The sequence below is a fragment of the Oratosquilla oratoria genome, chromosome 44 (assembly GCF_046742065.1).
Source record: "Oratosquilla oratoria isolate Oo_2021 chromosome 44, ASM4674206v1, whole genome shotgun sequence".
Classification (NCBI taxonomy): Eukaryota; Metazoa; Arthropoda; class Malacostraca; order Stomatopoda; family Squillidae; genus Oratosquilla; species Oratosquilla oratoria.
In genome coordinates, this window is record NC_134820.1 from 23,807,295 (window position 1) to 23,819,900 (window position 12,606).

Here is a 12,606-nt window from a genome sequence, read left to right on the forward strand (position 1 = left end):
CGCTAAGAACACGAAATTTGTTATAACATGTAAATCTGTAAATATTTGCATTAATGTCTAATGCTCACCTATATAATTATTCACGGCAAAATTTATGAAAATTATGGAAATCGCAAATACTTTATGGGAATAAGTGGTTTTGTAGCTGTCATTTTTTAAATGTACTTCGTTAGCTCATCATGCAGCTCTTGTTGCTTTGGTACGAACTTCGCTAACGATCTCTTCAAGCCCAAATCCACCTTCATAATGGAATGAACGGATGCACGGCTCAGGCCAACCTCGTTTGCAAGTTCTCTGATTGTGATTCCACGATTCTGCATCACCGGGGTTCTCAGTTGGTTAATGACGGTCTCAGTTCGTGATGTCGAGGGCATACCAGAGCGTGCTTCACACTCCACAAATGTGCATTCACCTTTAAAGCGTCTGTACCACTCCTTTATCTGTGTGATGCCCATTGCTTCGTCCCCGAAATCCTGTTTGATCTTCCGGGTCATATCCTCTTGAGAATCGCCAAGATTTACACAAAATTTTATGCAGTAGCGTTGTTCAAGTTTTTCCATCATTACGTCTAAAACGTGGAGTTTGTAACTATGGAATAACAGGCAAAGACTGTTCCCACAGACACCCAAAACCATGCCCCCAAACTCTTGACCCATGGAATAAAGGACCAAAAGGGATGCAAATTAGGGAAAAAACTGTACCCTATTCCACCCAACCGTGTGCAGAAACTCCCTGAGAAACAAATAATGCTTGACCAAAGACTGCAAATTCCTGCATGTTAGGGGCACAAGTCGGAAACCGGATAACACGGACAACAAGAGAGGACTACGCATACCAACAACACCAACACACACAGAGGAACAGAATCTCAGACACAAACACATTCCAAACCCAGTGGATCGGACCCAGCACCTTCAAGCAATGTTCTAGGGCTTGATAAGACACAAAGTGTTCATGGTGATTTTTTAGGCTTAGTAAACGGCTTGAATACAGCCCTAGATCTACTGACCAAAACCACATGGAGCACTCTTGACCAATTACACAGAAGAGAGGAAACCAACAGGGTACATACCACAGCCGCTTCCGCAGACAACAATACTACCCAGCCAACAATTTCCCTGGCTCACAACAGCACAAACAAACACACATTAGAAAACATCATCATGGGTAACATACAAGGCCTCTACCCTAAAACTAACCAAAGTAAACTTCCTTCCATCAAAGAACTAACAGTGCTAGAGGACCCCCTGTTTGTTGCCCTGACTGAAACACACTTGAGGAAGTAGGTGAAAGATGCAGAAATACCAATGGGGCAATATACCCCATATAGAGTAGAGAAGGGAAAACGTATGGAGGTGTTATCATATATGTAAGGAATACCCACACCTCAGACACAAAGATCCTCCTTACACACACAGACAGCCAAAGAAGCCAAACGCAGAGTATTGGATCCCATACTCTGCGTTTGGCCTCTTTCCTATAAAGCTGTTGCAGTCGTTGCTGCTTTTACAGACAGCCAAGTTGAACTCATAGCTCTACATATAAACACACTCAACCTTATTGTTATTAACTGTTATCGCCCACCCCAGTGTGACACTGAAAAATTCAGAAGAGGGATAGAAAAGATAGACCTCTTACTAGATAGTCTACAAACACCAATGCCTGACATCATCCTGTGTGGGGATTTTAATCTACCATTTATACAGTGGCCAGAAGGTACCCTATCAGGAGGAACAGTAGAGGACCAAGTCCAAGCCAAACTCCTGCTGGACCTAACTGACAGGGCATTTCTCACACAGATGATAACCAAGCCAACAAGGATAAATAATATCCTCGACCTTTTCTTCACCAACAATCTGGATATTCTCAGCAACTATCACGTAGAAGAAACAACCCTCACTGACCACAACCTCATCACGGTGAACACCACCTACATGGAAACAGGGAATGTACAAAGTAAGCCATCCCCATCGGAGGATACTCACCTTGGGCATTTCAACTTCCACAGTGAATCCATACAGTGGGAAGAGCTTAATGCTAGCCTTGGTGAAGTAAACTGGGACCAGATCATGGAAGGGAATAGTCCAGATGACATGTTTCAGGCCCTAATAAAAAATTACTAGAAATCTGCAATAACCACATCCCACTAAAACGAAAGAGAAGCCCTCGACAAAGCACCATACCGAGAGACAGAAGAATCCTGATGAAGAAACGAAGGTCCTTAAATAAACAGCTGAATAAAAGAAAAAGTGAAGAAAGGGAGTGCCGAATCAGGGCCAAAATAGCTGACATTGAACAACAGATAAGAGTATCTCATGAAGCCCAAAGGAGAAATGAAGAAAGTCGGGCAATATCAAACATTAAACTAAACCCAAAATACTTCTACAGCTATTGCAAGAGGTACATAAAGACAAAAACTCAGATCGGCCCCCTAAAAACAGACAGGGGAACACTAACAAAAGATCCGGAAGAAACATGGGAAGTGTTGAGGCAACAATACAACAGTGTATTCAGTACACAAAGAGCGTCAAAAGTTGTCAGCAACCCAGCAACATTCTTTGTAACGGACAACCCCCAGTCACCTCAGCTCACGGACCTTCTGTTCACGAAGAATGACATAAAGAACAGCATAAAAGAGCTCAAATTAAACTCAGCCGCCGGACCAGATAGAGTGCCAGCCATCATGCTCCTGAAATGCAGAGAAGCCCTAGCACAACCCATAAGTATGTTATGGAGATCCTCTCTGGACAAAGAAGTGGTCCCGGCGCACCTCAAAAAAGCCTCTATAACCCCCATCTACAAAGGAGGGGACAGGAGCCTCCCACAAAATTACAGACCAGTAGCACTTACATCTCATATCACCAAAGTGTTCGAGAAATGTGTGCGGGACAAAGTCACCAAGTATATGGAAGACAACAACTTCCTAAACAAAACCCAACATGGGTTTAGAAAAGGGCGCTTCTGCCTATCAAAGCTACTGGACCATTACAACTGGCTCCTACATAACCTGGCGGAAGGAAGAAACGTAGATGTGGTGTTCCTGGACTTCGGCAAGGCCTTCGATAAGGTTAATCAGGGCATCCTGCTTCACAAAATCAGATCCCTAGGAATTGGAGGCAAACTGGGAAACTGGCTATCCAGTTTCCTCACTGGGAGGACACAAACAGTGGCAATGGATGGCCGTAAATCTGAAGAGGCCGCAGTAACTAGTGGAGTGCCGTAAGGTTCAGTTCTGGGTCCACTCCTATTCCTCATCCACCTGGATGACATCGACAAATACATAGGCTCCTCAGTTCTCACCTCTTTTGCTGATGATACAAACATCAGCCACATAGTGACCAGGAAAGAGGACGTAAACAACCTACAAGAGGACCTCAACAAGGTGTACACCTGGGCTGCAGAAAACAACATGCAATTCAACGAGGGAAAATTCGAAATGCTGAGATGTGGTCCATCCCAAGACATAAAGAGGGAAACTGCTCTGCACACTGAGGGGGACTTAGTCATCCCCCCAAAGATGCATGTAACCTAGGAGTCCACCTCAGCGATGACGCCAGCTTTCATCACCACATTGATGAAACGATAAGGAAAGGCAAGGGAATGGCAAGCTGGGTACTCCGGACTTTCACATCAAGGTAACCACAGGTTATGCTAACCCTCTGGAAGGCCCTAGACCAGGGGTGGGGAACCTTTTTGTGCATGAAGGCCACCTTACAATTCATCGTCCCACATAGAGGCCGCACTGAACAAATTATTATATTTTTTCAATTATTTTATCCCTTTTTAGGGAGTGACATCACTGAACACGGTTAACTTTGCTTTCGTCTATGTGTGTGGTGTATATTATAAGTTTCAGGTGTATAATGATTTCAGACTTAAAAAATATTCAAGGTCTTTTAAAAAAAAATAATATGTATATCAAAGGCCGCAGAAGGCCGCACTTGATGGCCCGGAAGGCCGCAGGTTCCCCACCTCTGGCCTAGTCCAACCCACACTAGACTACTGCAGCCAATTGTGGTCACCCCGTAGAAGAGGGGAAATCCAACGATTGGAAGCAGTACCACCAAACCCCGCTGATTTCACTAGCAGCCATGCCTTGGTCGGGTAAACATCGCGGCTTTGCAGTACGCACATATCTCGAAAATGGCCGTTCTGTCGTCGCCACCCAGCGCGCCTTCCGCCTGCACTTCAACATTCCACGTCATGGTCCCATCCCTGATGGCAAGACAATCAGGCTTTGGGTTGAAGCATTGGAAGATACTGGTTCCACAAGAAGACCTAGGGTAGTGGAAGACCAAAAACTGTAAGAACGCCGGAAAATGTGACCTTAGTTCCATCCATACAAAATAATGGTTGTTCAAGAATTGAAGCCCACTGACTTCGAAAATCGCAGGAATTGCTGGTTTGGTGCACGGTTGCCAGATTGGGCTACAAGTCGCAAATTGGGCTACTTTTGAAAGCAAGAAATTTAATAGAGTGCAGTTTGATTCATACCATCAGTAATCAAAATACCAACCTACATAAAGGCTTGTACAAACTTGATAATTTCATTTGTCATGAAATTAGTAAGATAATATCAGGTAAAATGTAACCCAACGAATTGACCTAATGTCGGCCTATATCATTAGTAGAAACAGTGACCCTGGCGACTGTGACCTGATGTCGCCCTACCATCTTAAGATAATTGACAATGACCTTCCGCTCTCCAGGGGGTAATTGGTCGCTACGCTTATTCAAACTGTCCTTGTTCCTTTGTATCATGTATATACTTTCTATGCATTCCTATCACTATTTACTTGTTGCACTGAAGATGTAATATACGAAAGCGCTCTGCTTCGTTAGTTTCTTTTTTCCAAATGGTCTACTTTGCATAAGTGAACACACGTATCCGTGTTCTTATTAGCATATATATACATATATACATATATATATATATATATATATACATATATATATATATGTATATATATATATATATATATATGTATACTATATTGGGCTACTTTAGTTAGAAATTTGCGACTTTTAGTCCTGCATCTCGCGACTTTCGGCAGTTTACATCTGGCAACCCTGATATATATATATATGTATGTATACATATATATATATATATATATATATATATATATATATATGTATGTATACATATATATTGGGCTACTTTAGCCAGAAATTTGCGACTTTTAGTCCTGCATCTCGCGACTTTCGGCAGTTTACATCTGGCAACCGATTTGGTGTACGTATGTAAGCGACAGTGTCGCCGCGACACTTATATTTTCCCGCCTGCAGAAGCAGTCACTGGAGGCAGAGTTCTAGTGAGTGAGGGACGGTCGGTTTTTCGTTTTAGACAAAATTATGGAAAAACTTGAACAACGCTATTGCATCAAATTTTGTGTTAAGCTTGGCGATTCTCAAGTGGAAACGATCCGCAAGATCAAACAGGCTTTCGGGGACGAAGCAATGGGCATCACACAGATAAAGGAATGGTACAGACGCTTCAAAGGTGGACGCACATCTGTGGAGAGCGAAACACGCTCTGGTAGACCCTCGACATCCCGAAATGAGACCGTCATTAACCAACTGAGAACCCTTGTGATGCAGAATCGTGGAATCACGATCAAAGAACTTGCAAACGAGGTTGGCGTCAGCTGTGCATCCGTTCATTGCATTATGAAGGAGGATTTGGGCTTTAGGAAGGTCGCAGCAAAGTTCGTACCAAAACAAAAAGAGCTGCACGACGAGCTAACCAAGGTAACATAAAATGACAGCTACAAAACCACTTATTCCCCCCAAATTTTGCGATTTCCATAATTGACATAAAAATTTCCGTGAATAATTATATAGGTAAGCATTAGACGTTAATGCAAATATTTGCAGATTTACATGTTATTCATAACAAATTGCGTGTTCTTAGCGTAAAGTAGTTCTTGTGGCTGATGAGTACGATGTAAACAAACTGAACGGGACGGGTGATTGGCGTGGAAGTTATTGCAGTGATAAAAGAAGTTATTGCCATGTTAACAAAAAAGGAAGTAATAGGGCTGGAACGTGAAAGGTTCCAATAAAGGCTACTTACTAAATTAGCTTCACACAGAGTAAAGTGGTAGCTCATTAAGTTAGGACTAGAAATTAGTTTAATTATCGTACACAGAGAGTTGTTTTAAATGGCAAAACTAATAGCTGGAAAAATGTTACGAGTGGAGTTCCTCGGGGTTCCCTCCTTGGGCCACTCTTATTCATAGTACATATAAATAATATAGACTGATGATAAAGAACTGCAGAATGACTATTTGCACCCTAGTATCTAAAAATATCCACTTCCTCCAGTCTCTCTCCCTAAGTTAATACTCATTTCCAGCTTGTTGCCACTTTTTCCCCTTGTACATTTCATCATATTACATTAACCCACATTTACCTTCAACTTCATTCTTTCATACACCTTCCCAAAATCTGTCACTAACTTCCTCAATCCCTCTACCTGATCCTGCTACAAGCGCTGTATGAGTATCATCTGCAAATAACAACTGGCGTATCTCCCACTTTTCTCCATTTTCTTTAACCGTCTCCAATTCCTGGCCCACTCTAAATTGAATGAGTGAAGAGAGACTAGTGAAAGACATACTGAGGACAGAGGTGGAAGGAGTGAACATGAGGGGTCGACCTAGGATGAGATGGATGGATGGGGTAAAAGGGGCTTTGGGGAAGAGGGGAATGTCTGTTGAGGTCCTTGAAGGATGGGTGAGGACAGAAGACAGGGGTGAATGGAGAATGGTTGTATATGGATGATGTTGTGATGCATTAGGTGGAATGGGTGGGGGGTGATAGGGGTATATATGAGAACTAATTTGACGCAACACATCTCCATTTCTGCATGAGGGGATGGAGAGGGGGGTTGCTGATTTAATGAAGTGGCCTTGCTGTGGATGTGCTGTGTCTTGTGACACTGTTTGTGACCCAGGGCAGTGGGCAAGATGCAGGGATGATTCATCATCCAGGAGGTGCCAAGATAAGAGGGTGGAAGGGAGTGGAGTGTGATAGGGATGGAATGGGTGGGAGTGCATTTTATGACTTTGTTTTTTGGCTACCTCCCTTATAAGGGGGGGGGGGAGACTTTGGTATATGTATGGTATATGCACCTATTCCTTAGGATGTTGTTGGGGAGTGTACTAATGTACCCAAATTCCTGGGTTTGGTTGTAGACCCTAGGAAGGGGCTACACTCCCTGGGACCCCCTGAACTAACTTTCATGTTAGACTCCAGTTTGTCTTCCTAATATGGAAATTATATATATTTTTGATTTTCACAGCTGTAACAGTCAGTCTGTTGCAGGTTATTGTAGATTTTTTTTTTTTTTATTCTTTTCCTTCATTACATTCAGTTGGTTGTGCTTGTGTGAAATGGAATGAGGAATGGGTGTATCAGACATACAAGTAAGAAAGGCTCATTATATAAACAGTTGATATGAATTACACTACACAACCCTTCCATTTCTTGGTTCCCTGCAATTTAGAATGAAGGAAACCTGTCAGTATCAAACAAAACTCATCCACCTTTACAGAATTTGTTTTGGCTAATGCCATGCAGTTTACTTTCAGATTTGGGCAGCATCCATATCCTCCGTTAACTCCTTTGCTGCAATGGCATCTTTTACTGATTTTGTTCTGTCTAAGGCTAGGCAGTATATTGTCAGCTTAGGGCTCAAGACTGCAGTGCTAAAACAACTCTTAACCTCTTCAATACAAGTCAAATTCTTGTTGGCAGCATCAGCTGCCTGATGTACGATGATTCGTTGATGCACCACAATCCTCCCGTTATAAAACCTAAAGTTACAGCTGTTGTATTCATTCTCTTTCACTCTGAATATTAATAACTGCAGAAAATATGATCAAGCCAGTTCACAGAATATGGAGGTCACTCAGCTACAACTACAAAATAAATATATTCAAAACGCTAACTCCGGTATTCTCTTATACCCACTCACGCCTCATGAAGCCTACATAGGCGTTATCATACTGAAGAGCTTAATACGGTATGTCATCAACATTTGGAAACAAAGATCCTCTCCATAGAACAACACATGGGAAGGACCTTTATATGATCCTGTGGAAGAGTCCATCACATATCCTCAGCTCATGTGATGGAACAAGAAACCTACACCTGCAGTTTACTATTCACAAATTTTCCATGATGTTCACCTAACCCCCTATAATACTTTCTTTTAGAAACGCACTACACAGATTACTAAGCCAATATTATTTTCAAGACCAATAAAATCAGTAGTAAATCAAGTGCTCCCAAACATAAACCCAGAAACATGCTTAAAGACATGCGAGAACAAAAATAGCTTGGCTAGGCATAAGACACAACCCAGCACTAAAACACAACACAAAATCAATTTTGTAGCAGATACTATGCCCCAAAAGCTTATTGCGCAGAGAACTCAAAACACATCATCTTACACTGCCCAGAATTTACTCGTTTCAGACATTTCAGAAAGTCTATTCATTGAATGAGTGGGCCAATCAAGATGATTGAATTCCACTGGGGCATGGTTCTCCTGCAAGAGAAATCTAATACTGTGGGTTGACATGATAATTTGTACAGTAGGCGGGAGTGTCCAACATTTTCTCCTTATGTAGGGGGCATCATCACCAGCCTGTTTTTTGTTTTATCCTGTACTTCAATGTATATATGGATGCTTTAATTTCCTGTGCAGAGGGTTTTACTCTGCTGAACAAAACTGCCGCCTGGTGGAGCACCACAAGCCATTAGCAACTCTGAAAGAGTTAATAAAGATAACTTATTGTTGGTAAGGAGATGAGTTGTTTGCTGTAACTTTATCATAAGTATGTAATCTTGCTACATGTTATTCAGTCACATTGTTTTGATATTGCAGGATGAGGCAGGAGTCAGCAGTGCAGGAGTAGATAGTATCAATAGTTCAGTGACTGATCCTGTTTGGAGTGCTCAAGGAAAGACACTTGGTAGAAATAAAAAAGTAAATGGAAGAGGACAACATCTAAGACATAAGAAAAAAAGAACCGAACAGAACTCCAGTGATGAATGTTTGGATGGCACTGATGCAGAAGTGTACATTGATGTGGCTGAACATCATGAGGACTTGAGAAAGAGAAAACATTGTATGGACGATGAGGAGGAGTTAGTAAGTGTGAGTGATGGGTATATATATATAAAGAGCGAAGATGATGTAGGTGTGAAGATTGAAATTTCCCAGGAATACCTTTTTGATGAACCTTCAGGAGAGCAAGTGGTTGAGAAGAATAGGAGTAATGGAAAGGAGTTCCCAGGTGTAAATGATGGGAAGACGTATAACAATAATGAGTATGATTATGATAATGTAAAGACTGAAAATTCACAGGAAGACCTATTTGTTGAATCTTTAGAAGACCAAGATAATGTGAAAGATAAGAATGAGGTTGAAGATGTTAATCTTAATGTTATTAAACAAGAACAAGTTGATGAAGTTATTGAATCAAATAGATGATATAGAATTATTTGATGGGGCTCAATGATGAACACTTGCTTAGTGATATTGTAGAATGGACTTTGGAGATAGTCTCCTGTCCATTAGTTTCAATAGCTAGTCAACCTCCACGCGGCAATGCAGCTCCAAGAGGCTGGCACCCAGTTTCCTGGCCATGCCCAAAACTTCCATTATACACGACTTCTGCTGGGTTTTTTTTGCCACTATTCATATAAAAAGAGCAGATCATTTGGTCATGTTCCCCAAGGTCACTCTTGTGGGAGACCCTCAGCTCTTAGATAACTGGCCCGAGCAAACGAGTTGTGCTGTTGGTGGAGAATAGATAAGTGGCACATGATCTCTTTTTTTAACTGGGGACATCTAAACAATGTAGCACTTCCATAAGATAGGTAGTGGAATTATTTCATCTGTGTGAAATAGTGATATCCGAGGACCAATGCCAGCTTCCATGGAGCTGCAGGGTTCCACCAAAGAACCCAAAGCAATGGTAGTTGGGGACTAATTGAACCAGACTATTGGATCTATATATACTTACTATGTAAGTTAACTAAATATAGTTAATTGTTTTTACTCTTGTTACCCTATTCTCAAAGGATACTTTTTGACCCAAGTGCGTGAGACAAAAATGGAAAAAGAATCTGATAGAATAAAAATACTGCCACTTTACTCTGAAGTTGTTAGTTTCTTGAGGTTGTGTATACATATATAACAAAACGCCTTTTCTCCCTAGAAAGTGGAGCAACTCGGTCAAAGCAAGCTCAAAAAATACCTCCTTTGGTGTTTGAAGAAATGAAGAGCATTATGTAGTAAATGCAAGGGTAATGGTCTAGGGATTTGAGATGGCTATTGAGAGTGGATGGAAGTGGGAGGTGAACCAGTTGTTGTTTGCTGATGACAGTACTTGTGGCTGGGTCAGAGAAGGGTCCAAAGCAGTTAGTGATAAAACTTTGGAAGGTATGTGATATGAGAAATTTGAAAGTGAATGTCAGTAAATGTAGGTGATATGTATAAGGAGCGAGAGGGTAGCGAGTTTGATTTAATCTGAAAAGAGGGAAAAAATATATATTTTTAAGTATTTAGGGGCACATGTAGCTGGGATTGGAGGAGTGTGAGTACAGGAAAAATGTAATTTTCGGAGGAAAATTAATTTTTCCCTGATACAAACTCTTCGGTACTCCTTACAATAGGATACTTCGCGTAGCGCAAATATTTCTACCGCTAAATTAAAATCCTCACTCTGTGGGTCTGGGCAACGCTTATCCTCAGTAAGGGGCCCTATTGGGGCAAGGGGAGGGGGCCCTTGCCCTCCACCACAAGTCTCGCACACTACTCCATTCTCTGAGCCAGGTATGAAATTAAGCACAAGGTTTGTCAGGCAAGGAGAAGGAACATGTTAGAGGGGTGGTTGAGGAGGGCCATTAGAGGTAAGGAGTACCTCAGGTTTAATCAGGGAAAAATTAATTTTCCTGCAAAAATTACATTTGTTCCGAAGAATACAAACTCTTTGGTACTCCTTACAATAGGAGACTCGGACTTAGGAGGGAAGGAAGTTGCTATCTAGCCTGGAAAACCCCCATAAGGATAATTTAGTGTGCTAAGACTACGTTGACCAGATCCCTATACATTCCCCTCACTTTGAAGTGCACCCTTTTCTCTTCCCTGGAGTGGAGACAGACAGGTTATATTCTCTTTTGTACCACTGAAGGGCTTGACTTGATTCCCTTGGAATGCATGAAAGCCCTCGGGTGAGGTAAGGGAATGTACGGGTATGAGAAGGACTTTGGAAAGTTATCCTTGCGGTTGCTGAGCCAGAACCTGGATGAGTTGTCAGGGTCAGCTGTGTGCTCTTGGGGAGGGATATATCATTTCAGGACTTCTTGGGCGGCCACTATGGGGCCCAAAGAGAAGTTCCCTAAAGATTCCCACATAACTTCTTTGAGGTAAAAGGAAGTGAACGTATTCTGGCTCTTCCATATACCTGCTTGAAGAACCTGGTTGACTGACAGATTCTTTCTGAAGACTAGGGAGGCCCCCACTGCCCTCAGATCATGGGCTTTCGCCTTAGAGCAATCTGTGTGGTTCATGTCATAGGCTCTGCGGATGACTTCCTTGATCCAGTAAGAAATGGAATTCTTAGTGATGGGCTTCGGTTTACCTTTAGTAGAGACGAACAACCTCTTTAATTCTGGTCTAAGATGTTCGGTTCTCTTGAGGTAGGTCCGGATGGCTCGTACCGGGCATAGTACTGTTTCAGTCTGTTCTCCCCCTACAAATTCGTCTAAGGACGGAACACTAAAGGACCAGAATCTAGGGTCGGATTTGGCAGGATCTTGGTTTTTGGCAATGAATTGAGGCATGAAAGTGAAGGAGACCTCTTTCCATCCTTTGGAATGGGCGACTCTCTATAAGAGATGGCGTGTAACTCCCCTACTCTCTTGGAAGATGTCAGGGCTAGCAGAAAAACTGTCTTCAAGGTGAGGTCCTTCAGATGTGCCTCTCCGAGGGGTTCGTAAGGGGAACCCCTGAGAGTTCAGGACTAATGCCACATCCCACAGAGAACTGATTTCCCTGGGGGGCATGATATTTTGAAGTGCCTGAAGAGCATGGAAATTTTTGGTGAAAGGGCTAGGTCCATTAACTTCAGAGAAAACACCTGATTTAGAGCTGCCCTATAGCCTTGTACTGCCGAGAGGGAGATCTTCTTGGACTTCCTGAGGAAGTGGAAGAAGGAGGCGATCTCAGGAATGGTGGCTTGATCTGGGACTATCTTCCTGGAGTGGCACCATTCTGCAAAGGCATTCCATTTCCCTTGATAAAGGTTAGCTGAGGAAGAGCGAATAGGAGCGGACATGTCCTCCGCCACTTCTCTGGGAAAACCCTTCTTTAGGAGGATCCGGACCATAGTCTGAACGCGTGAAGATTGAGTGCTGAAGGGTTCTTGTGCCAAGCCCCGTTGATGGGTTGATGTAGAAGATCTGGTCTTCCCTGAAGGGCCAGAGGCTCTTCTACTGCTAGATCGAGGGCGTCTGGAAACCATGGGGCTTCGGGCCACCAAGGAGCGATCAAAGTCATCCGAAGGTTGGATGCGTTTCTTGCTCTCT

The 12,606-nt window shown here is 42.5% G+C and overlaps 2 protein-coding genes across 2 annotated transcripts; one reads left to right on the forward strand and one right to left on the reverse strand.

Moving 5' to 3' along the window:
* Window positions 1-155: 155 nt before the first annotated feature.
* On the reverse strand, window positions 156-563 carry LOC143022346 (protein GVQW3-like). Its single transcript, XM_076180497.1, has one exon. It carries the CDS (start codon window positions 561-563, stop codon window positions 156-158), a length of 408 nt encoding a protein of 135 aa, XP_076036612.1.
* A 4,758-nt stretch (window positions 564-5,321) lies between these two features.
* Window positions 5,322-10,122, forward strand: LOC143022255 (uncharacterized). The gene is made up of 2 exons (XM_076180393.1): window positions 5,322-5,751; window positions 8,897-10,122. Exons 1-2 carry the CDS (start codon window positions 5,356-5,358, stop codon window positions 9,503-9,505), a joined length of 1,005 nt encoding a protein of 334 aa, XP_076036508.1. The 5' UTR covers window positions 5,322-5,355; the 3' UTR covers window positions 9,506-10,122.
* Window positions 10,123-12,606: the final 2,484 nt, after the last annotated feature.